Source organism: Lagopus muta, chromosome 23 (assembly GCF_023343835.1).
Source record: "Lagopus muta isolate bLagMut1 chromosome 23, bLagMut1 primary, whole genome shotgun sequence".
Lineage (NCBI taxonomy): Eukaryota > Metazoa > Chordata > Aves > Galliformes > Phasianidae > Lagopus > Lagopus muta.
This window is the reverse complement of record NC_064455.1, coordinates 4378505-4403485: the sequence shown is the minus strand read 5'-3', so window position 1 is coordinate 4403485 and position 24981 is coordinate 4378505. Positions and strand designations below refer to the sequence as shown.

Below are 24981 nucleotides of genomic sequence, written 5' to 3'. Positions count from 1 at the left end.
GGCAAGGGAGGAAGCGGAAGTGACGTCACGTTCCCGCGCAGGGTTCGCTGGGATATGCAGTTCATCCCGCCCCGCTAGCAGTGGAGCGCTGTAGGGGTTCGGACTGCGCCTCCCGGCAGCCTCTGCGTGCGGGCGGCGGGCGGGCGCGAAGCGGAAGTGCGTGAGGAGGAGGTGGAGGCGCCTGGCCGCTGAGGAGGCCGCAGGCGGAGTTGGGTCTGGTGAGTGCCGCGGGCCCAACGTGGCGCCGCCCTTCCCTCGCTCCGTCGTCGGCCCCTTCCCCTCTTTCTCCTCCCGTCCCGCGGGCACGACGCGCACGGGCCGTTCTCGTTCTCCCCTCCTGAGCCGGGCCTTACTCGCCGCCCCTCTCCTCCCTCCCCCCCCAATCCCGGGCCTCACCGCGGCGCCCCCCCCCCCCTCCCCCCCCCTCCCCCTCCTCCCCCCCCCTCCCCAATCCCAGCTCCGGGCCCCACGTGCTGCCCGCGGAGCCCCGGGCGGTGCTCAGGGCGCTCCCGGAGATCTCCGGAACCCTCGTGCCCGGGCCGGGCCCCGCGCCGCCTCCTGGCGGCACACGGCCGGTTGGGGCCGTTCCAGGCACAGGCCTTTCCGCGGCGCCTCATCCGGGCTCCTCGACCCGGGGATTCCCGTTTTCCGCCCGAGCCTTGCCCTGTAGCCGGCCTCTGGGCGCTTTCTCCCATCATCGGGATCGCCCCGCGGGCGGATGGGCCCGGGGAGGAGGAAGGGAATGGGCAGCGCTCGGAGCCCTTCAGCGCTGACTGCACGGTGGGTTTGGTAGACGGAGAGGTTCTGTGGAGTTGGGTGATGCAGTGCCGTGGCTCTGGGCACAGAAACACGTGTGTGCCTCGAATCGCCTTTTTTCTCTAATTTGAGAGTGAACCTAACTTTATTTGCTTGGGAGAGGTTAATTCCAGACTCCTTTAAAGATATTTTGAAATCTCCACAGAATAATTAGTGCTGTAATTGTCTCCTGTACAGCTTTCTAAATACGTGTGATGCGATAAGTTCAGGAGAAGGGCTGTTTGGCACCTTGAGAGGTGCAGGGTGAGCTGTTTGCCACACGGGGTGTGCCGGGTTAGGGATTGCACAGTGCTTCCTCCTTGCCCATCTGGCAGGAGTGCTCCTCTTTTAGGCTGGGTGTAAGAGAAGTGCTTGTCTTGGTGTGCCTTAATGCATGTCACCCAAACGTGCATTATTGAAGAGAGCAGTATGCCCAATTGCTTGGGAAGCATTGTAGATGTACATTAGCTGAATGTGGGGAAGGAGGAGGGCCTCTGTCAGCTGCTGGTTCAGTGTTGTGTGCATGAGGCTGCTGGGTCACTCAGCAAACTTCCCAAAGAGCACGGCCAGCTCAATCACCCGATTACTCTCTGCAAGGAACTCCTGCAATATTCCTTCCCTCTAGTAGCGAGGGCAGATCGTTAATTAATGTAATTTATGGGAAGGCCGATGTGAAACTGTAGGTCTGTTTCCAATGTGCCTTTTGTTTTTTGCTCCTGGCAAGTGCTGTGGCTGAGGAGGACTTCTGTGTGGGTGTTGGTTGTGGAACCTGATTTCCGTTTGTATGAGAAGCGTTGGCTTTTGGAAATTGCAAATTGCCTTCAAGGGAGTGCGTTGTAGAGGCTGGAGAAATGGTTACTGAGGCATAGCAGAGTGTTTGGAGGAACTCAGCAGTTCTGAATGCTCGCTCTGTCGCTTTGCAGGGGCTTAGCACAGTGAGGCAGCAGCTGGCTTTGTGAGCTGCGTTACTTGTTAGGCCATCTAACTGCAGATAAAGTCAGGTAGTTAGCAAAGAAAGCTGTCAAAAATTCAGGCTTTTGTGATCCAGAGTACTTGGCAGGCTCCAGGGCCTTGTGATCATATCTGATTTCCTGTTGGATTCTTATATTTTAGTTTCACATTCTCCTTAGTGTGAACTTCTTGTTTCAGCTAAATTAGGAGTAGGGAGAGGCATGTATAACAAATTAGTTTTCTGAGTTACCTCAGAAGGCCTTAAATTAGCACAGCCTGCTAAAAACGTAGCTCTCAAGGCAATACTCTAGCAGGTAGGCCTCAGTATCCTGAGATACTACTGAGTTTTATGCACTTGTACATATGAGAACATGGGATTTGTGAGCGCTGCTGTCAGCACAGCAGGGAGCTGCGGAGTTCTGGGGGCTGAGCTGCAGCACTGCTCAGTTCTGCACTTCCCACCTGGGTTTTCCTCGCAGGACGTGGTGCTGTGTGGACTTGCAGGCCTTTCAGTTAGCCTCCTTTCTCACCCAGGCATAAAGAAGTGAGAAGCTCTTGATGCTTACCTGGTAGTTTACAGTGAAAACGCGACCTGGCTGCACCAAGGACACGCTGTAAGTTCCTCCTGGTATCTCTTGAGGGTGTTGCTGTAGGGGAGCAGAGCAGTGGTGGATCTGGCTGCTGTGTGGTGTGCCTGTAGCTGACAGCAGCAGGTGTGTGCTGTGTTCAATCCATGCCCGTCTCTGCTTGTGGCTCCTTGTCTGTAGAAGTGTCTGTGTTTATGCTGGTGCCTTTCTGCTCTTTTCATTCTTAGTTCTGTGTTGCTTTACACAGTCTGCTGTGGGGAAAAACCGGACCATAGTTCATTCCTTCAGCAAAGGCTGCCTGGGCAGGTTTCTGTGGGCTCTTTAGTGCTGCTGTTCTGTGTGCAGAGACTCCAGGAGCAGCCCTGCACCTCTGGAGTGAACTTCTGAGCTTCTAATTCTGCCCTGACTAAAGGATCTGCACTGCAAACTAAATAGGCATCCTACTCTCAGGGTCATGATAATGTGATTTAGCTGTCTGCTGTTTTCCGCAGCTTATTTAAGCCAGGAAGCTTTATAAACTCTGTTTAAGAAAACATTTTTCATCCAGGTGAAGCCAGGTCTGTGTCCAGTGAGTTTGTTAGTGATTTTTGAGATCGCTGTGCTGCAGAGGAGCATGGTTGATGCCGTTAGGAAGCAAAAACATTCCGTGCACAAAGCACCAGGATATGAGTGCTCAGCCATGCAAGTCAGCAGATTTTGCTTTATGTTTTTTTCTTTCTCAGCCTTTTTGGTTCTGTGTTGGCAAAATGGCACTTAGCAGTGTCTGAACTTGTTACTGCTTGAGCATTACACAGACCTTGAACTTCTCGTATCCGGAAAAGTTTATGTGTGCTGAGGTGTGTTTAATAGCTTGGTGTGCCAGCAAAATATCAAGGCTTTGGGGTCATTTGGTTTCCTCTGAATTATCACGGTGCAGAGAATTGCTCTGTGTGACAGAGCTGCTGCTGTGCATTTATCCATATAGCTCAGTATAATTCAGCTATCAGCGGGTTCTTTTTCAGCAAGAAGACCCAGCTCTGCAAGGGGGAAGCGTGGCTGCAGGCTCCTCAGTGGTTTTCATGAAGGAGAGGAGCAGGTTAGGTTCAGCACAAGGGCTCATCTTGTTCCTCCCCTGGTTGCTGCTGCACTTTGGGGCAGTGGCTGGAACAAGCAGGTGCCATTTTGTTGGTGGCTGGCAGGCTGGGTTTGCACTCCACAGCTCGTTTGCATGAAGGGAAATATCATCCCCTCTTAGCAGGGGCTAAGTGACAGGGCAGTCATTGCCACTGGGTCAGGGAAAGTTAAGAGCTCCTGCTTAATTTAGCTTTATCGTGTCAGAGCTATGAATAGTCAAATCATGGGATTACATTTCATGCCAGCTGAGAATGGTGTTTGCAGTGCTTCGCTCCATGGTAACCGGAAGCTGTGGCATCCACACAAAGAATAAAAGCCCCGAGTGCCACCCAGCCTGGCTGTGGGATGCTGGGCGCCCTGCTGATGCTGTCCTGCCCCAGGAGCTGTGATCTGCCAGCCCCTCTGTGCTGTCACTGTGCTGTTCTCCCCTGCTGTACCTGTGCAGGAATAACGGAGCCTCTCGTGGCTCCTTTGATGTGCAAGCAAATGGAGCTGCTACGAATTTCACCCCCAGCTCCGTCACCCAGCCATCTTCAGGCTACTCTGATTTGCGGCGTGAGGTGGCAGCAGGGAAAGAAAAGCTCCGGATGGGAGGATGCTGCAGCTCTGCAGCCAGCCAGCGTGTGTCCTCCTTGCTGTCTGCATTTCATTGTCATCTTGAAAGGGAGACTGAAAGCTTGGCCAGTAACCCCGTAGGTTCTGTGCTGTGAGAGCACACAGCACTGCTCAGGGAGCGGGGCGGGCTGTGAGCTGAAATCCTGCTCTCAGAATTAGACTCAGTGTTAAGGAGTCCAACCTGTGCCGTAACAGAGTGTTGGATACGTGGTGTCTGGAGGGAGTTGTGTACCTGATTATTTCGAGCCCCGTTTATCTGCATGAATTATTTCAGTTAATTGCTCCTGTAGGGCTGTGGATGAGATTGGTTTCCTGAGTTCAGGATCTGTGCATATGCTGAGCAAGCATTTGCGTTCAGCCCTTTCTACATTGGGTGACTGGATGGCATCAGAATCCTTCACTGTGCTTGTGAAATGTAAGCATTTGTCACTATCTCAATGAGTTTAAATCTCTTATTCCCTTTTTTTTACTTAAGCAAGGACTCAGTTGCTTCTGAGAAAGATCTGAACTTTCTGCTGACTTTCTGTTCCTGGGCTGTTTGGGTCTGGAGGCAAGATGCTGATGGAAGCTTTCCCTTCTTATTGTAGATGTTTTTCTTCCGTGCTCCCCAGGAAGTCCAGCTGCTGACTTCTGTTTCAGAGGCAAACATGCTGATATCTGATCGACCTTTTCTTTGAGCTCCTTGTCACTGCCACATAAAAACACAAGGCTTTTAAAGCTCAAAGATGTGTCAAACGGCTTGTAGCCAAGGAACTGGTGTCAGAAATAAAATCATCTACAGGTTTGCAGCTGGTCACGCAGTTTGGAAGGGATTTGTCCAAAAGAACAATGTGCAGAATCACTCTTTATTGGAAGAACCTATAAATAATTTTCCAGCCGTTGTATAGAATCTGTTTTTAATTATCTGAAACCTCAAACACACTTGAAGGAAAATCTTAGTTTTGAAAGCAGAGCGGAGAGAGACTGGAGCAGCTATTGACAAATGACTGCTTCTCTCTCACCATGGCAGAGTAATCACAACTTTTGTCCCCTGAAGCGTGTCTGGCACCTACTGGAGTAGAACGTGCTGTGCTGGATCTTCTGAGCAGGCTGTCCAGCACAGTTCTTGCTCAGGAGGATGGAGGGTCGCTGTAGGGCACAGGTAACTTCTGTCTCAGCCTCCTGTCAGCACTGCCTGAGTGCTTGCTCTTGGTTTTGAGCCCTTAATGAACTTTGAAGCATGTGCTGAGAAGTGCAGCTGTGCTTAGCTGACTTAGGAACATTGTTTTCATCTTTCAACCTGAGATGTAGGCATTTATGGTAGTCAAAACTGCCATGGTCTTTTTTTTTTTGTCTTTTTAATTTGCCCTTTGAGAAAGCTAAGCTCCGGTTCCTTGCGATGAGGCTGGGACTGAGGCTTTTAGCTCAGATCTCATCACTAAGGCACAGTTTGCAGCAGTGAAACTGGTGCCATCAGTGCTGTGCTGGGTGATCTGTAGTTTGTCTGTGCTGAAGGTCGTGGTTGGTTATTGCTGAGTTCTGCTCAGTGCCTCCTCTGATTTCCTATCTTTCATTATTGTGTCTTACCTAACATTTGTCAGTTCTTACCCCCACCTCCTGCCATCCCCAGGTGCCACTTACCTCTGCTGGCACGCAGATGAATTAAGGAGCGTGGCAGTGGTGGTTTTTATGGAGCTGCAAATGGCACGATGCTGTAGGACTGCATTTCTAATTGCTCAGATTTTCTGTTTCCTGGGATTTTAAAGTTGCAGGCAGGGATCTTGGCTGGGACAAAGGCTGCTGCACTTGATGCTGGAATTGAGGAAGCTGGCTCCTTTTGTTTGCTGACAGCTGAAAATAAACATGTAAATACTGAGTGCTTCAATGTGTTCTCTTCTCATTTCAGGTTTGTTTCCTGGTTTCATATTTGACACAACTCAGACAGTAAAACTGACTGTTGAAGGGTGCAGAGTGTGAATCTGCTCGAGCAGGTGGGCATGCGACAGAAAACAGGATCTTCAAAGGTGGTAAAACTGTTTGGGGATTTGGAACATACTTCTACCATCTTTGCTCCTGGTCATGCTGCAAGTTAAACTCAGTTGATTCTCTTTGTTGTCCGTGTTGCTGTGCAAAGCATTGATTTCAGTCAGTGGCTACTTGAAAAGCAGCGTAAAACTGTTGTGAGGCCTGGGCACCCACAGGAAGTTTCTGACAGTAGTGGATTTGGCAGTGATTTTTTTTACTGCTTGGAGCAGAGTTGAGTTCTGTCAGAAGACATAAAGCCCATAAAACATTAACTTTGCTGACACTGTTTCATGACAAAGTTTCTTTTCTGGGCAAAGTCCATTGAAGTGGCTTAGTGAGAGCATTCCCTATTACTGCATTACATGAGTATGATTGCAGTGAGAGGGCTTAGAAATGAAAAAGGCAAACTTTGGATTTTGTAATAGCCTCCAAGCAAGGAATGTTGTCAATGAGAAGATTCCAGGCTGCTGGTTCTCCATCTGAAAACTTTCTGATGGTCAGCAGATGGAACTGTGTCCCTTTTAAGGTAGAGGGAGTCAGTGCTGTGGGAAGGCAGTTATCTCACTGCAAGCAGGGAGGAAATGTGACCCCTGTCAGAGCAGATTGCTAATGTGGAGTCAGCATAGCTTCTGCTGTAATTCCCACTCAGGAGCAGCCACGCTTTACTTTCTAATGCTTTGCAAAACATTGTGTGAGGCTCTGTGTGTGCTCTGGGGGCCCAGCACCATCTTCAGTGGGGAAACAGAACCTCTGAGGTAAGTGGATGGGCACTGCTGCTCTCACAGCTCATCTTCACTTCCTTTACAGCTGTTCTGAAGTCAGAGCAATTGGTAGGAAGCACTGTAAGAGCAGAGTATCCCAGAGCAGTTTTTTTCAGCACAGGGACACGTTTTATCTCAGTAAGTAAATAATAGTTAGAAGGACTGCCTGTGTATGGCAGTAAGGTTACAACTCCCTGTTAACACGGGAGATGAAATGGCTCCGACACTTGGTTTGCTTAACCTTGAGGTTGCTGTAGAGCACAGCAGTTTGATTCCTATTCTAGTAGGAATTAGCTCACATTAGGAATGTGTCAACTAGAGAAACACTGGCAAAGATTAAAAATAACTACAAAAATCAAGGGAACTTCTGGGACTTGTACCACGCTAATGTTTAGCTATTAAGTGCTGTGAATCCAGGTGAACTACAAAGATGTAAATGGCTTCAAGCAGGTGACACTTTTAAGGTCCTTTTCTGGGCTTCTGAGGACTTAGACTTGGCTTCTTTTTTTTGAGTGGCATTGCAGCTGGATCAGTTCCCTGACTTGATTCGTCAGCACAGGAGTAAGCAGCTTCAGGAGGGGTTGAAGGGATTAGAGCTGACCTCACTACGTGTTTGGTGATGTTACTAAGGGCAGTGTATGTTGGGCTGTGGTTCACCTCTTTGGCTTCCTCGTTGTCTTAACCTGATTGGTCTGCCAAGCTGCTGAAGATGGTATTCCTATCTGGCCACAAATGTCTGCTCCTCTCTGTTGGCTCTGGAATGTATATGGTCAGTTGAGCTGCTTGAAATGAGGTTTTTTTCTTTTTTGTGGTATTAATTTTCAAGTTAGAGCAGTGATCTGATAGAACTGAGTGCCTGTATAATCCAAGCCACGGGAAACAGCAAGAGTTCTCAGCACAGCACCAGCGTGGTGCTGTTTCCTATGTGAGTGCTCAGTGCTGAGAGGGAAGCACCTGCTGAAACCTCTCCAAAACCATTACTGGCTTTTCATGCAAAAATTGCCTGACGTTCTGACGATGTGCTCTTCCAGAAGTCTTGCTTTCCTCCATGTGAAGCACACGATGCAGATGGTGGGCTGAAGTCAGTGGCCTGTTCAGTGCTGGATAAATGGCTTCCTATGTTATGAATGAAACTTAAATATTGATTAATGAGTGCAGTTTCTCTTCTCAGCTTAATCAACTGTCTGTGGTGCTGCAGAGTTCAGATCTTTATCCCAGCCCCTGTGTGGAACAGTCGAGAATCCAGCTCTCCCTGGCATCTGCTTCCTTTGCTAGCTTGCAGCTGAGCTCTCGGGTTTCTGTGAATGCAAATAGCAACGGGCAACTTAATCTGAGGAGGCAGGGAGTGGAGTTTGCTTCCTCTTCTCCAGGTCAGGGACCAAAGCATTTTCCATTTCCAAAGCATCTGAAGAACTAAACTGAAAGAAAAACCAGCAGGGAATCAAATCCTGGAGCATATTTTGCAACACGATCAAATGTTAAATTCTAAGGAATTTTGTTTATGGCTGGATACCAGAGATTAAATAGGTCAACCATTGCAGGCAGTGTAACTGCAGGACAGAAGAGACACCAGAGCTGTTCTGACCTGTCACCCTGGTGCATTTGGTTTGTCGCTGGTCCTGTGGGAAGGAGATCACAAAACGTGCTTGTTGGTTCTGTCTGTACTGCTGTGATGTGGTTGAAATTAAATGTCTCTTTAAAGGTTGTCATGCCTAAGCTAGCTGCATGGCCTCTGCCTGTTTCTGGTTTTCCCATTAACTTGTTGCTTTCAACTGTAGCGCTCAAATTCATAAATATTCTGGGTTAAAACCTCTTATTCTTTTTGCAGATTTCCTCCTTCAGCTGAAATAAATGTTCTGTTCTGAATTCAGCTGCCTGGGGCTGTTAGCAGGCAGCCTCTTGAAGCGCCCCTGTTTGCAGCCTCGCCGAGCTCCACGTGGCTGCGGAGGTCGGGCTGCAGGTGCCGCCTGTTCCCCCAGCTCTGAGGTGCGACTCCCAGTGACTTCATTTCGCTGTTTCCTCCAGGTGTGACCGACGGCTGCTCTCAAGATGTCTAAAACCAACAAATCCAAATCTGGATCTCGTTCTTCTCGTTCGAGATCCGGGTCGAGGTCACGCTCGCGTTCCTTCTCCAAATCCCGTTCCCGTTCTCGCTCTGTTTCACGCTCAAGGAAACGCAGGCTCAGGTGAGTGTGTGCAGCCCTCTGGTCTGTGGCTGTGCCTGGTTTTCCTCTCTCCTGCTCAGGTGCTTTGCTTCTTTCCCATGGAAGCCTGGGGTTACCTGTTAGGACGGATGGTGTCCTGCGTCTTTGGGTGCTTCCTGCCAACCTGGACGTGTTGTGCTTTAACCTGCAGGCAGCTCAGCACTGCAGTGGTGGGGAGGGGGAGAATTGGGGAAGGTGAAACCGTGGGTTGAGATTAAAGACAGTTTAGTGGGACAGAAGAGGAAGGGAAAACAATATTGATGATTAAAAATATGTATTCCATATATACATGTTTATTGTATATATAGAACAAGTGGTGCAGAGTGAAATCGCTCACCACCTGCTGACCATGCCCAGCCAGTTCCTGGTGAGTGGTCCTCAGCTGTTCTGTGGTCAGAGCAGGGAAGATTCATAGCAAAACATGCTCCTTTGTGTTGTTAAACATATCAAGTTTATTTTTCTAAGCTTTTGATATAATTGATCCCAGACTTGAGAGGTTTTTGCACGTGTTGCATGCTTTTTCTGTCGTAAAAATGCAGTCGAGTCTCCATGTCAGTTAATAGGCACAACTAGGAAAGATAGGGGCAAATTTTTATTGGTTTGTTTCCCTGCCCTTCACCTCAGCACACAGCAGCCAGTTAACAAAAGCACAAATTCTGGATGTGTGAGGTAGAGAAAGCTCATTTTGTTGCAGGTAGCTTTGAGAAATCAATAATATTCATAGTGGTTGTTTTTGCCCCCCTGAACTGCTTCTGTCAGGCCAGCTAAAGGCCCATTCTTCCTCAGCTGTCAGGACTGCTGCCTTTTCCTTTCCTTTCAGCTGAGTGTTTTATATCTGGCAAAGAGATTGTCGTTGGGCTGGGGATAATGGGGTTCAGCTGCTTTTTCAGTAACCTTAAAGGAGTACCATTTCTGAAGCCAGTAGTTTGTAAACACTTGCAACTGTTAACAATTAGAGATTCTGAAAGTGCAGAGTGAACCAAACATGCAGTTGGAGAGAGGGGGCATGACAAAACTCAGCCAGAGGCGGAGATTTCCATCAGACCAAGTTCTTTGCAGAGGGAATGCTGGAAAACTCGGTGTCATTTGGGATGATCTGCTTAGCTGTGAGGGAGCTGTGGTGGCTGAAAACAAAGGCAGCTTTTGCCAGCATGGTTGTTTCCTTCGTACTGCTGCTGAATCTACTGCTTTGTAAAGAACATTAAGTAAAGATCAGTATGGAGGGTGTTGGTGCAGACAAATCTTCTGGCGTGGTGCTGGGACGTTTGCTGAGGTGAGTCTGTGGTCTGTTGGCATAGGGATCCATTGGGTTGTGCAGCGTGGGTCACAGCAATTATTCTGCTCTTCCTTCTGGAGACCAGCTGTGTTGTCTAAGTTCTGTTGCTGCATCAGTCTGCCTGAAGTTTCTTGCTTTCTTTATGGCTTTAACTGTTGCACAGCAGTGGGTGTTCTAGAGCTGAAGCAGAATGTGTTAGCTGGCCAGGGCTAGCAGAATTGCTGCAGAAGATACACACGACCAGTGTGTGTTTGACAGAGCTGTGTGGGTCTCTTAACATAAGAAGGGAATGTGGAAATAGCTTCAGTTCCATTTTGCAAAGTCCTTCCTCCTTAAGCCCAGTATTCTGGGCACTTTCTCCGATTTTAAAATCTCAGACTTCCAACATAACTGTGTTTGTTTTTTCTTTTCCACCAGCTGGGGAATCCTTGCTGTAAAGATGGCATTGAAACCTGAGCTACTGTGGGGCTTCTGAGCAGTTACACAACTGCAGTTCTGAATTTTTGAGTGGAAGAGACATCGACACAATTCCCCCCCTTAATGTTTTGTCTTTTATATCAATCCCCTTGCAGGCTTTGGGCTTGTCTTGGGTTCAGTTCCATTCTTTCTGAATAGCCAGAGCTTTCAAATCGGGAGGAAGTGAGCAGAGGGAGTGCAAAGCATTGCCCCCTCGTGGCGTCAGGCTGTGGGGTTGCATCCCTCTGTTGGAGCATTGGAACTGTGGCAGCTGGTTCACCTTTTGGAACTCAATCTCTAGAGCAGTGCACCGTGTGCTCCAGTGCTGCCCTTCTCATCTCTGTGTGTTGTGCTTTGACTTTCCTAGCAAAGGAGTGGTATCTCATCTCGGTCAGAATTTTAGGAGTGTACAAAATAAGCGAGGATGACAGGAGGTGGGAGATGAGACTTCAAATATTAAGTGGTGCCAATAATAATAAGATGTATTTTCTTTTTTTATCAGTTCTAGGTCCCGTTCAAGGTCGTATTCTCCATCTCATAACAGGGAAAGGAACCATCCAAGAGTCTATCAGAACCGGGATTTCAGAGGTCATAACAGAGGATACAGGAGACCGTATTATTTCCGAGGCCGGAATCGAGGCTTCTATCCGTGGGGCCAATATAACAGAGGAGGATATGGGAACTACAGGTCTAACTGGCAAAACTACCGCCAAGCTTACAGCCCTCGCAGGGGGAGGTCGCGCTCCCGCTCCCCCAAGAGAAGGTCTCCTTCCCCAAGGTCTAGAAGTCACTCCAGAAATTCTGACAAGTCGTCATCTGATCGCTCCAGGAGGTCTTCCTCTTCTCGGTCCTCCTCCAACCACAGCCGAGTTGAGTCTTCCAAGCGTAAATCTGGGAAGGACAAAAAGTCATCTTCCAAGGAAGCCCGAGCGTCTCAGGCCGCGGGAGAAAACCAAGGTGACGATTCGAAGGAGCAGCCGTTTTCGGGAGCAGCTGCTCAAGATGCCAAGGCGTCTGAGGGATCAAAGCCGTGGCAAGACGTGTCGGCCTATGGCAGCAGCTCGGCGTCGAGAGCTGCTGCGCCTGAGCTCAGCCCGAGGGAACGCAGCCCTGCGTTAAAAAGCCCCCTGCAGTCGGTGGTGGTGAGGCGGCGTTCTCCTCGGCCAAGTCCGTTGCAGAAGTCGAGCTCCCCGCTGTCCAACCCCTCGCAGATGAGCTCTGCCTCACAGAGCAGCACCTCCTTTCAGGCAGGGTCTCATCAGAGCCCGTTTGACCACGGCTCGTCGGGTCTGAGCCCAACAAGAAAGAGCCCTGTGTGCAAAAGTCCAACGCCCATCAGTTCCATGTATGGTGCATCTCAGAAGGAGGAAACCACGGCTCCTGGTGGGGGAGCCTTCTCCAAGAGGCAAGTGGCGTGTTCCTTTGCGTGGCAGTGCTCTGATGGGTTGCTGTGCATGGGCAGGCACTCCCTGTGCACGCTGCTTGTGTCTGCAGCTGGGCTGAGGTCTGGGGAGTGCAGGGGATGGGAGCATTCCTAAGTGCTTTCAAGTCGATTCTTTAAGCTGTTTTGCATCGATTCCCTCTCAGGGATGTCTGAACTTTAAAAAAGGAAAGGAGAAATCTCTGGTTTGGGCTTTCCAGAGCTCTGGACTGACGTCCTTAGGCTTTACTGCTCTTTCCTCAAAGCTCAGGTTTTGCTTAGTGACTGCTTTAAAACATGATCTTGATGCTTTAAATTATCTTGTGATGAATTGTTCTGAGTGTTTTGTCTTCTCCCAGCAAAGTAAATATTCTCCTCTGTTAACCTTTTTGCTTTTATTTGTATTTGCAGTCTGTCATGAAATATTTAGCTTACCTAAGAAACTTGCATCCCAAATTTGAAGTAGCTTTTGAGCCTTTTATTTCCAGTATGTTGTTTAAAGCAGAACAGCCCAGTTTGAAAGTTTTGATGTGTTGTTCTCCTGAAGCAGGTTTGTAAGTAAACAAACCAACTGGGTAAGATGTTACTATTTTCCTTAAAATACATCGGTGGGTAAGCTGTCTTATTTGTTGTAAGCCTCATTTCATCAGCTCTGCATATCCATTTTCTTGTACATCTGTTGAATTTATCGACATCTGAAAGCCTCAGTCCAGGCTGAGAAATCTGCTGTACATCCTAACTGCTGAGGGCCCTCTGTACAAGCATAGCTTGGTGTTCTGTGAAATCTGGCTGCTTTTCACTGGAATGTTAGCCTCTCTCAATAAGGAAATTAACAGTGATGTGTATTTTCTGCACAGGTATCTGGAAGAGCAGAAGACAGAGAATGGGAAAGACAAAGATCAGAAAGTGACAAATGTGGAGAAGGAAAAAAATAAAGAGAAAGGGAATTTCTCTGAGGGATCGACAGACGGAAAGGCCAAATCTGATTCCTATGCATCCAAAGCAGATTCTGAGAAGGGATACCGTGGCAGTCAGTCGCCCAAGCGCTACAAGTTCCGAGATGACTTTGACAAGCCAAAGGCACCAGAGTTCCACAAGGAAAGTCATTATGGCAAGGAGGAAACGGATGATCAGGAAAAGAAAGAAAAGGCAAAGAGCCGTAAGGATTCGGATTTTGATGATGAGCCCAAATTTATGTCTAAAGTGGTGGCGGCGTCGAGTAAAAGTCAAGAGGAGGATAGGCAAGGCAAATGGGAAGGTGTGGTGTTCTTGCCACCTGGGAAAGAGAAGCAGAGGAAGTCTGAGGAAATGGAGGAGGAGAGCTATTCGGAGAGATCTAAAAAGGAAGAGAGGCCGGCGTCCAAGAGAGCTGAGCCGGGTCACCGGGGCTTTGTTCCTGAAAAGAATTTTAGGGTGACCACTTATAAAACAAGCCAGGAAAAAAGCTCTTCTCCCCCACCGAGGAAAGCCTCCGAGGTAAAGGAGAAGCCAGGTTCCAAAGGAGACGGGCTGGCTCCTGGCAAGTCCTCCTTTTCCATCACTCGTGAGGCACAGGTCAATATTCGGATGGATTCCTTCGATGAAGATCTTGCGCGGTAAGTCGTGCTGTGGTTTGGGGCTGCTGAAGTGGTGATTTGGGCTGCCTGTTTCTGGTCTGGAGCCCCTTTGCCTGTGTGTGAGCTGTGAGGCAGGATAAATATCACATCACAGCGTATGGTTTTTGTGGATGGAAGCTTGGAGTTGTTCTGGCACTGGAGGACTTGTGTGGCCCCTCTGCATGGCGGGAGGTTGGAGGGGTTGCCGCTTTACAGGTGCTGAAGGTACAGTACAAAAGTTAAATAACTTTCCCTGATTTTTTTTCTACAACTAGATGTAAGGCCATTTCAGAATGTCAATGCTTCTGCATCATTTTCTGTGTTACAGCGGCCTCTGGAAAGAGTTGGCTGCTTAGTGGCTTCTTGCTAATAGCAAATTAGAGGTACAGTGAAATGACAGTGCAGCTTAAATGGCATTTCCTCTGGAGAGCACTTACACTTATTCTCAACGTAGTATTACCGAAACTAGGAAGCATTGACAGCCATCTGCCTTGTTTCAAGAAATCTTAAGACAGTACAGTGTACTTCAGAGAGCGCGCTGGGACAGAAGCAGCCAGTAAGTGTTGATGTGCTCGTGTGGGATGTTAGAAGTTAACCTGGGATTTAAGGACGGCAGCGGAGGATTGCAGCCAGCCGTGGTGTCAGAAGGAGCTTGTATTTCACTGCGTTTGTGTCCGTGCTGCCTCCAGCTACAGAGCAGCAGGTGATCTGAATTATTACGGTAACCTGGATCACTGCATTTCAGGGATTGAAATAAGCAATCTGCTTGAGCTATTGAATGCTTTTTGAGGTGATTTCGTAGCGTGATGTTACAAAAGAAACGCAGTCAGCTTCTGACTTCTGAACTGTTGGTCATCTTGAACCTGATTCCTGTGTTCTGTTTTGTGTGGCCTGTTTGTTTCTCCAGTCCAAGCGGCATACTGGCTCAGGAGCGCAAGCTGTGTCGTGACCTTGTGCACAGCAACAAAAAAGAGCAGGAGTTTCGTTCCATATTTCATCATATTCAATCTGCTCAGTCTCAGCGAAGCCCTTCTGAACTGTTTGCTCAACACATAGTGACTATTGTCCATCATGTCAGAGGTGGGTCAGAGTCTGTCCTCAAACGACATGCGAGTGCTTTTCATGCGCTCTGCTGAATGCTTGGATGGTTGTTCTCTACTGGGTGTGTTGTAGACAACAAAAGCAGCTAATGATGGTGTGATAGAATGATTCAGGGTGGAGGTGATTCTAAGAGACATAGCTCAGCTCGAAGCAGTGCTAGCATGTGCTTTGCATCACGTTGCTGGGGTGGAATCCAGAATCCAGTTGAACTTTGAAAATCTGTGCTGTAGAGCTCAAATGTTCCAGTGCTCAGCCGCGTTCATTTCGGGGTGGGGGGTGGTGGGGAGTGCTTTCCTTGTATGTGGTCAGAACTTCTCTTGTAGCCTGTGGTAATCCTCTCTTGTCCTTTTATCATGTAGCTCTGAGAAGAGTCTGGCTGTACCTTCTGTAAAACTTCCCTTGAGGTGGTGGAAGACAACCATTGTTAGATTTGACCAAGCTGTAGGACTGACGAGCTCTTTCTTTTTACAAAAGTGGTATTAATGTTGTGGCATTGTTTACTCAAACCCTCCAACAGAGCATCACTTTGGATCGTCAGGAATGACGCTGAACGAACGCTTTACCAAATACCTAAAGAAAGGAATGGAACAAGAAGCAGCTAAAAATAAAAAGAGCCCTGAAATTCACAGGTTGGTGGTGTGGCAGAGGGGGGTTTCAGGTCTTAAGCTCTGCAGTCGCTGTGGAATCACTGGAGAATAGGGGAAAATGGGTGGATCTGTGCTAGGCTGAGGGGGCAGCGTGGTGTGGCTTGGTGTTGTGTCTGATCTCCCACCCAGCCCATGATGAGACTAAGGAAGTTAGTTCTTAAATCTGGGAACAGAAGAGATGCCCTGGAGGGGAGGCAGTGCCTTGGGCTGTGGTTTGAGTTCCTGACATCTTTTAGATGTTATTGGATGAGCAGCTTGAAAAAAGTGAAATGTCTTTTTGTCCACAGATACTTGAACAGATACTTAGTGAACAATAACTTCACGACAGGAGAACTCTTGGATCAGAGAACTTAAGATGCTCTGTTGTAGCTTCACCAGAAGTGGGAAAAAATGAGTTTTCAGTCCCTTTGGGAATATCTGACAGTCTCCTTTGAAGTGAATCTTGAGTCTCATGTCCGCTGTCATCCTGTAACCGAGCTGATACCTCTGTGCTTCCTTTGCTTTCAGGAGGATAGATATTTCTCCCAGTACTTTTAGAAAACATGGATTCTCTCAAGAGGAATCGAAAAGTTCCAGAGATCCCAGCTTCAAGGTGAACTGTCACTCTGATTAGTTTAATTCAACAAAATGAGTGCATTGGGCATGAACTTAACAGTGATGTTTTTGTTTAAATTACTCTCTACTTAAGTTTGTGTTTTTCTTTTAAGGATGGGCATAATTCTAAAAATGAACTACAAAGGGTTAATTTTTATTAAAAATGTATCAACAACCTTTGTGAAGTGGTTAGACTATGGTAAATGACCCCAAAGTCAATTGAGGTGAGCTTGAGAAAAATGAGAGGATTTTTGGAACAAGTGCCCATGATGAGAGAAGAGACTTTTTGTGATATGTGTCTGCTTGTAAGTATTATCAAATCAATTGTCTACATGCCATATTGCCAACCATGTTTTCAAAAAGACGTGCATGACAAAGAGAGGAGAGTAAAGCTAAATACTGAGCTAAGCCAAATGAGCTGTTAAGAGGGTGATGAATGGTGTTCTAACAACCTTTCTGTTGATTGCTGTTAGTTAACGCTCAGCACCTGCTGTCATAGAGCAGACCTTGGGGAATGCAGTGCTAGCAGCTCTGAGCAGCTCGTTAAGCCCCGGTGCTGCCTGTAAACCATCTTAGAAGTGGCTTAACACGATGTTCTGGGTTTTAAGCTTTGTGTGTTCACCTTCGTGCGTGTTGACATTGAAGAGATTTTGAACAGTCCTGCTGAAACCTTACTTGTTTCATATTTGTTTTCGATTTTTTCCAAACACTTGTGGCTTGACATGGACGATGGTGAGATGGATTTGATGGGCCTGAACTCTGAGCATCAGCTTGGCAGAGTGTGTTATAAACGTGGTTTCCAAACAGCTCGCCAGCCCTCCGTGAAACAGACGTGCCCTCCCAAACCCAATAGGTGTTTGCTGTACCACATAAGGGAGCTGCTGCTGATTTTGTCACTTATCTGCCATCCACCGTGTTGGGAGCAGTTGTATTCTCAGAGTAGAAATTAAAGCTCTTTGCCTGGGGAAAGCAGAAGAGCAAAAAAAAAAAGCCAAAACACCCAACCAAAACCTGCCTGCTCCCACTGCTGCGTTATTTGACATTTTTATTTAAACAAAAAAAAGTGGGTAGAACCTCATGTAAGTAAAAAGTTTAACAGCTAGAGAATTACTAATCCTTCTGTATTTAATTCGAGGCGATTAATCTGGTTCGTGCTGCGTATCGAGTCGTGCAGTTCCTGATCAGTGCAGCAGCAGCTGCTGTGGGGCTGTGTTGTTGCTGGCAGTGTGCTGTGCAGCTGGCCACTAAAGCACTGCACAATCACAGTGCTGGCAGTGTGCTGCTGTGCACCCAGAGCAGAGCCTGGCCCAAGGGCTGCAGCTCCCAGCGCCCCAGGGGATGCAGCTGCACCTCTCCCACAGGCACCATTGTGGCCAGCTCTGCATTTAGCAGCCATTCCTCGAGCAAGCATCACCAGCTCGTGTAGCTGACTGTGTTAAGAGATACAGAGGCCACGAGCTGGGTGCTGCTTAGAGCAGGGTGGATTTTTGGCACCTTCCATGCCCCACGCCAGTGAGATTCTTCCACATAAACAACCTGATCACTGTGTTTTCCAGTGGCCTCCACCTCTTAGCACTCAATGATTCCTGCCCCAGGTGTCTCCAGCTGGCAAACAGCTGCTTCTCCTTAAGTTTGTAGAGCCCTGCTGCCATGCTGGGTGCTGCTGCCCTGTAAGAAGTGTCCCCAGGCCTTCCAGCACTGCTGGCTGGAAATCAGCCACACACAGTCCTGCCACACACACACAGATTGGGTTTCCAAGATGCTCTCGTCTCTCTGGCTGTGGTGCCCCATAGGTGTCAGCATTCCCCTGTGAGCAGGCTGTTCTAATGCTGTTTTAAACAGGGCAAAAGTTAAACATGTAGAAAGATGGGAAGCCCACAGATAAAAACCGAGTTTGACAGTGCATCGTTTCGCACCTTAAGATGGAGCATCGATAGCACTCAGATCAACCCTGTTTGTGCAGTCAGGAGTAAAGTAATGGTGCTGAGTTAGGGGTGCTGCAGGTCGGTGTGCTGAACTCTCCCCATCCCTGCCCTTGTAGGCTGAAGGGAAATATAAGGACGACCCTGTGGACCTGCGCCTTGATATCGAGCGCCGTAAAAAACATAAGGAAAGAGATCTTAAACGTGATAAATCCAGAGAGTCGGTGGAGTCCAGGGATTCGAGTCACTCAAGGGAAAGATCGGCTGAGAAAACGGAGAAAAGTCACAAAGGCTCAAAGAAAAAGTATGTAGGAAACCCCACAGCCATTTCCTTCTGCATTTCGTGTTTCTGCTGTAAGAGCTGGAGACAGCCTCCATTTGTGCTTGTGCACCTGTGACATAACTGCGGTGCTGTGAGTGATTTCCCTGCGTGTCTTCTTGATGCCATTGTGTCTATCTGGAACGTAAAGTAACTGGTAAAGGTAAATGGGAAGTGGGAAGGCTCCATGTGTCGCAGTGGGTAAGTCCCTTTTTCTTCTTGCTCCAGTTGTAGGCAGTGGCAGCGTTGAAGTAACTTTGCCTCAAGTTTCATTTAGTCCTTTTCTATTTGCTTGATTTTTCCACGGGACTGGAAAACTCTGGCAATGAATGCCTTTCTCCTGGGAGGGAGACTGAGAGCAGAGAGAGGCTGTTGGTCTCAGATGCCTGCTGATCTCCTAGCAGGCAGCACCAGTGCTTTAAAAGCAGCAGAATCTTGACAGAGAAGCCCTGGGACCTCAGCTAAATCTGCACGTCACAGCTGATGTTGAACTGTGACTTTCCATAGCAGGAAAAGGAAAGCATCGTATGGATGGGGGCGCTGATAAAATAGTTTGTTAGCCATCAGGTTACTGCAGAGCAATTAATCCAGATGCTGTTCCCCACCCTTATTTCCTATCACTGAAACAGGAAACACCGACGGGTGCGTGAGAGGTCCAGGTCCAGCTCGTCGTCCTCACGCTCCTCGCATTCAGTGAAAGCAGAGGAGTATCCTGAGGAGCCTGAGGAGAGGGAGGAAAGCACCACAGGCTTTGACAAGTCCCGACTTGGAACTAAGGAATTCACAGGTCCAAATGAGAGAGGAAGAGCCCGAGGGACCTTTGTAAGTGCTTCCCCAGCCCGGGTGTCGGTTGCAGGGCAGTCAGAGGCAGGCACTGCGCCTCGTGCTGCGCTTAAAGCGTTCTGTAACGGAGAAGCCTGCAAGTCCTTGGTTGTGGATGAGCCAGAATGTGATCCCTGCAGACCTGCAGCACAAACCAGGCTGTTGGGAATGCAGCTGGGCAGCTGAGCTCGAGGTGCAGAGTGTAGCCTGGAAGCTGCTGTATGTCAGTGGGGCAGGCTGGGGGGGGAGGCTTAGATTTGTGCCTTGGGTACACAGGAGTCTGTGCATGTTGGATGCTTTTGGGCGCTCAGGAAACACCTCTCTCCAAATGAACTGTACTGGGTGATGTCATCTGTGGGGATTGAGAACCATGAGATGCTGTGAGCTGTTATTGAAGGGTTGCAGGCGCTCCTGGCTTGCTGGGAAGTGGTGCTGCATCTCTCGGTGCCTCTGAAGCAGCGCCGCGTTGCAGCTGTTTGACTTCCCTTCCATGTTTTGCTGTTACAGCAGTTCAGAGCCAGGGGGAGAGGATGGGGCAGAGGCAACTTTTCAGGCAACAACAACAGCAACAGTGGTGGCAACAACGACTTCCAGAAGAGAAGCAGAGAAGAGGATTGGGATCCCGAGTACACGCCGAAGAGCAAGAAGTACTACCTGGTACGTGTGCTGAGTGGGGGACAGCTGAGCAGCACGGCTGGGGCTGCCCCAGTGCTTGTGACCACCAGGAAGCTGCTGGCTCCCCGCTGAGGAGCTCTGCTCATGGCAGCTTGCTTTGCCTTTCAATTGAACCTAGGGGCCAATTAAAGATGCCATTTCTCAGTGGCAAAGCCTTTGTGCAGCATTGCAGGAGCCGGCCTGTGCTGCTTTTGGCCCTTCTGCCCTCGCTGAACTCCGGCTTCCTGCCTGGTGGCTCTGTGCTGTTCCTTCGTTCCTGCTGGTAGCAGGGTGTCACCCCACCAGTGGCCCTTTGACAAAGGGGAAGTTTTAAGCAGCAGAGCTCCTTTGTTTCTCTTCCCTATCTGGGGTGCGTGAGATCCTCACCCTTCCATCCTGCACCTCAGATTCCATTTCACTGCCTGCCTTCTCTCTGGGCAGCTCAGGGTCTCCTTCTCCCCGCTGCCCCCCTGCTCTGTGTCACTGCTGTCCCTGCTTTCCTCCCGCAGCACGACGACCGCGAGGGCGAAGGCGCCGAGAAGTGGGTGAGCAGAGGCCGCGGCCGCGGTGCCTTCCCACGAGGCCGAGGGCGTTTCATGTTCAGGAAGTCGAGCACCAGCCCCAAATGGGCTCACGATAAATTCAGCGGCGAAGAAGGAGAAATCGAAGACGACGAGAGCGGGGCGGAGAACAGAGAGGACAAGGACAGCCTGCCGTCGGCGGCCGAGTAGCGGCGGTGCTGGAGAGGCCCAGCAGCCCCTGAGGGCTCTGCCACGACCTGACAGCCCCGAGTTCCCTGCCTTGTCACAGCTCTGCCCCTCCGTGCGGCCCAGCCGCCTCCCTTGTGCTTGGGGCACGGAGCGCCTCTTCCCAAAGACGTTGGGCACCCACTGAGTGCTGCGTGAGGCCGTTCTGCCCGTGCCCTCAGGGCATGGCTGTGTTTGTTTTGGGGGTTGATTTGACAACGGGCTTTGAAGGCGCCGCGGGGTTGGGTTTGTGCCCACCTGTAGTCCAATAGTCGATGGTTTTGTTTCTCTTTTCTAATTTGAAGTAGTACAGCTCGGGGTTTTCTCGCCCGTTTCCCATTCTTCCCCCCCCTGTTGTGTATTCCGTTTTGTTTTTTTAATTTCATACTCTCCTTTTAGGCCTTTGTGTAGTAACATCAATTAAATGATAATTTTGGAAACTCTTTTTGGTTCTTGAAGTAAGAAGCGATGAAGCATGTGAATAAAGATCTAAATGTTAACGTGTTGGGACCAAACTGCTATGATTTTGGTTTTATTAAATGGGTTTTTTTTCATGTGAGACAGCTGCCTTCTGGGGCCTTTCACAAATGCCTGTTTTGTTCTGTTTTGTTTGGAAGGCAACAAAACGGCATCATTTTAAAGGGAAAAGAAAAGCTGCCCCCTTTCTGCCTGCTGTTGGTGTGCATTTGGCCTGGTGCATTGCAGCCCCCCCTGCCCTGTCCCCCCCCTGCTGCCCTGACCCCCAGCAAATGCTTTCCTAAGGCCCTCAGTGCTGCCCTGGTTACAAACGGCGCAGCGCAGACGAGGATTTTCCCATGTTTTTAATTGATAAAAATGAAGGCAAATCTCTGCTGCTCTGCCCAGCCGTGGCCACACGCGGCTTTTTGGCTTCTGCTTCCAAGGAGAATCCAGGGCAGCAGCGCTGGGCTCAGGGCTCTGCTCTGCTCCCCGCTGCCCCCCGCACGCAGCGACTGCAGCTCGGTTTCTTTCCACTCGAGCAGCTCCTCGTTGGCAAACCCTGATGTTGGTCATGCAAATAAAACGCAATAAAACGAGGCGGTGGAGCGGCTTCTGTGTTGCAGCGCTGCCCAGCCCTCCTCCCCCCTCTGCTGCATTCTGGCATTAAAACCTCCGTGCCCCTCAGCCGTGGAGGACAGCATTGGTTGCTGCTGCTCAGCGTGGTTTTTGCACGGCTCTCGCTGCACAGGAAGGCGCAGCTCCGCTGTGCCCGGTGTGGGGCGATGGTTTGCGGTCTGTGTTTTCCTTCTCGCTGGAATTTGAGCCCTTAAACCGACGCGGGACAAAAGGAGCTCAGTGCTCGCTGCTCCTGCAGCTCCTGCTCCCGCCGCTGGCGGTTGGGCGCAGGGCTTTGGGCTGCAGCTCGTGCTCCTCTTCCATGGGTTCAGTGTCACCAACTGGGGGCCTTCGGCTGCAGGAGAATTCACTGCTGAGTGCAGAACCCCCCCTGCCCCCTGCTGCTCTGCAGCCTCTGTGCTCCTCGCAGCCCCCCGTGCTCGAGGTTGGGGCTCTCAGCTCTGCTGTGTTTCCGTAGCTCAGTGGCCCCCACTGAAGCTGAGAGTCACGGCTGGGAGCAGAGCAGGGAGCAGCGCCTCTTCCTCCTCCCCCTCCTCTGGAACAGGCTGCCCAGGGGGGTGGTGGAGTCTCCTTCTCTGGAGATGTTCAAGACCTGCCTGGATGCCGACCTGTGCTGTAGGGAACTGCTTTGTCAGGAGGTTGGACTCGATGAGCTCTGCAGCTCCCTTCCAACCCCTACAGTTCTGTGATTCCCCCTCCTCCTCCTCACCACCCCCGCTCCGTTTCCCATCCCCAGCCCTCGGCACGGTTTGGCTTTGCGCCACCGGCGTGGGATTGGGAGAACATCTGGAAAACATCTGGATCCGGCGGGGCCAGGCTGGGAAGGAGCTATTTTTGTAGATGTGGAAGGAGGGGCAGCGGGGCTGAGAGCGGCACGGGCTGGGGGGAACGAGAGCGGCTCTGAGCCCACCGGGAAACATCCGGAGCCGCGCCGGGCCAGAAAGGCCGAAGACAGCGGGCATGGAAACGGGAATGGGAACCGGGCAGGGGAGCACCGCGCCGGGGGCAGCGCCCACAGCCCTGTCCTCACCCGTGGGGCTGCTCGGCCCCCGCCCGGCTTCGTACCAATGGCTCCAAGTGCATCGCGTCCCACAGCGGCGGGCTGAGGGCGCTCCGAGGTGCCGCCCCGTCCGGCCGGCTGCCCGCGGCCCCCGCTCAGTAGTAATGCCCGCGGCCCAAAGTGCCGGCGCCCAGCAGGTCGGGCTGCCCGTTGCGCCAGATCTCGCGGATGATCCGCTCCCGCTCCTCCAGGCGCTGCGCCCGCTCCAACTCCTCGGCCGACGCGAAGACGTTGATGGGCGCAGCGCCGTCGCCGGGGCTGTGGCGCTCCAACGGGATCTCGGTCATCGGCAGCAGCGACTCGGAGGCGGCGCGGTCCACCGTGTCCTCCTCTTCATCCTCATCGTCGTCGTCGTCCTCGCTGAGGTCGGCGGGGCCGGGCCGCGCCGTGCGCTGCGTGCGGGGCCGGCAGGAGATGCGCAGCAGCAGCAGGCACAGCGTCAGCACCAGCCCAAAGCAGACGCCCAGCACGAAGTACAGCCCGAAGCTCTCGGGGTTGGCTGTGGGATTGGAACACCGGGGCTGAGAGGGTGGACGGGAGCTGGGGCGGCCCCGGGGTCCCCGCTGGGGATGCGCCCCTTGTCCTCACCTCGGATGTGTGCGTACGCAGCCATGCTGTTGCTCAGCAGCTCCATGTCCTGCTTGCGGCTCTCCATGGCTGCGCTCAGGGCCCCTGGGGACAGCGCATGTGGGGCATCTGGGGGACATGGGGTGAGTGGGGCCCGGTGCTGAGCCAGCTGGGCGCTGAGCACACGGTCCCACTCCCACCCCCCTCTGCCCTTCCTGCAGGGCTGGGCAGGATGTGGTTCCTCCAGGACCCGGTGCCAAGCGGATCTGCGGTACCGGGATGGGCCTTCCGCCGTGGGACACAACCCTGAGGGCAGGACGTGGGGCTGAGCACTGAGCAGTGCTGGGTCTTCCTCACCCTGTGCTCCTCGCCCCACGACTCCCCTGGCTCATCCCAGCGCTCCTCCCAGCTTACCATGAGCTTCGTCTATTTGCCTTGGGGCACGGGGACAAGGACGGGACGAGGGGCAAAGGCCATCGGTGGGATGAGCAGAGGGAGGGACTGGGGCGGGCACTGACCCCGTGCTGCCGTGGGACAAAGTGCTGAACTTCCCCTGGGAAAGGCCTGGCAGGGAGCACCGGGTGTCACAGAGCCACCTTCCCCCGCCCAGCACAGCCCCACGGTCCCCCCAGAATCTCCCCCCCTGCTGCTGGTGTGGGGCTGGGTCCACGCTCTGGGGCTGTGCTATGGGGTGGAGGCGATGCAGTGCTCAGGCCCTGGCAGAAGGAAGCTCTCAATTCCCAGAAATGTCTCCACGGACGGAGGAATGAGGAAAGAAATGCAGAAAATGTGACACATCAGCAGAACCATCCATGGACAGTCCAGTGCTGCATACAGTGGGGCCGGGCAGGATGAGGTGGTGGGGATACCCCATAACAGGGCTGCCGGGGCGCCCAGGAAGGTCCCAGTGCCCTCTGTGCAGAGCAGCCGCCACTGCTGAGCCCTGTAGGGTGGAGAGGCACAGCCCTGCCCTGGGGTTCTGGAGCACAAAACTGCTCTAAGACCACCACAACGCCAGCCCTGAGGCCACTGCCCGCCCAGGGGTCAGGGCCTGTGGCTGCAGTGGCCAAGAGGAAGGGGACAGATGCCCTGAGCCCCCCAGCAGAGCCACTGGGACAGCCCTACAGCACCCAGCACTGAGCGCTGTGGTCTCCAAACCGTGTGTCCCCAAGCACGCACTGAACACCACCCCTGCTGGACCCAAACGCTACGAATTCAGCCTCCCCACATCCCTACGATCTGCATCCCCCAGCACCGAGTTGTAGCCCCAAGCACTGAACTCCACATCCCCAGGCACGGAGCCCCACAGCCCCTCAGCGCCGTGTCCCCACGCACCGAGCGCAGCGCCTTCACTGCCCCCATCCCCAACATCACCCTCCCTGGGTAGGGGACACCATGGATCCATTACCTTTGGGGTGGGCAGACACGAGGAGCCCCGCCAGCCCCCAACCCCCCCAGCCCGCGCTGCACTCACCGGGACGGCAGCGGAGCCTCCGCACTTTGGCTGTAGAGAGACGAGACAGAAAGGTCTGTTTAGCATTAACGCTGCAGCAACAGGAAATAGTTCGGAGGAGGCTGGCGGTCAGCACTCCCTGCTGGAGCCAATGGCAGCTCCGTCCCGCTCCCATGGGATGCACAGCACAGAGCCTGGCAGCCTTGTCCTGCTCCCAGCCATAG

At 51.3% G+C, this 24981-nt stretch overlaps 2 protein-coding genes across 14 annotated transcripts; one reads left to right on the top strand and one right to left on the bottom strand.

The window, feature by feature from the left end:
- The first annotated feature begins 87 nt into the window (after positions 1-87).
- On the top strand, positions 88-21082 carry THRAP3 (thyroid hormone receptor associated protein 3). 10 transcript variants are annotated; one of them, XM_048968700.1, is made up of 13 exons: positions 129-218; positions 2281-2360; positions 5947-6031; positions 8852-9012; positions 11265-12167; positions 13040-13777; positions 14685-14857; positions 15396-15507; positions 16033-16117; positions 18161-18345; positions 18990-19182; positions 19690-19839; positions 20346-21082. In XM_048968700.1, the coding sequence occupies exons 4-13, from the start codon at positions 8876-8878 to the stop codon at positions 20565-20567; spliced, it is 2898 nt and encodes a 965-aa protein (XP_048824657.1). In that variant the 5' UTR covers positions 129-218; positions 2281-2360; positions 5947-6031; positions 8852-8875; the 3' UTR covers positions 20568-21082. The 10 variants fall into 10 exon arrangements, with proteins under 10 accessions (XP_048824665.1, XP_048824664.1, XP_048824654.1 ...); XM_048968702.1 differs by having other exon boundaries at positions 5947-6064; XM_048968707.1 differs by lacking the exon at positions 2281-2360 and having other exon boundaries at positions 89-218; positions 19693-19839.
- Positions 21083-21370: 288 nt separating this feature from the next.
- On the bottom strand, positions 21371-24880 carry EVA1B (eva-1 homolog B). Of its 4 annotated transcripts, XM_048968901.1 has the most exons (4): positions 24779-24827; positions 23719-23868; positions 23326-23610; positions 21371-23236 (listed from the first exon to the last, which is right to left on the bottom strand). In XM_048968901.1, exons 3-4 carry the CDS (start codon positions 23390-23392, stop codon positions 22833-22835), a joined length of 471 nt encoding a protein of 156 aa, XP_048824858.1. In that variant the 5' UTR covers positions 23393-23610; positions 23719-23868; positions 24779-24827; the 3' UTR covers positions 21371-22832. The 4 variants fall into 4 exon arrangements, with proteins under 4 accessions (XP_048824858.1, XP_048824860.1, XP_048824859.1 ...); XM_048968903.1 differs by lacking the exon at positions 23719-23868 and having other exon boundaries at positions 23326-23433; positions 24779-24880; XM_048968902.1 differs by lacking the exon at positions 23719-23868 and having other exon boundaries at positions 24779-24869.
- Positions 24881-24981: the final 101 nt, after the last annotated feature.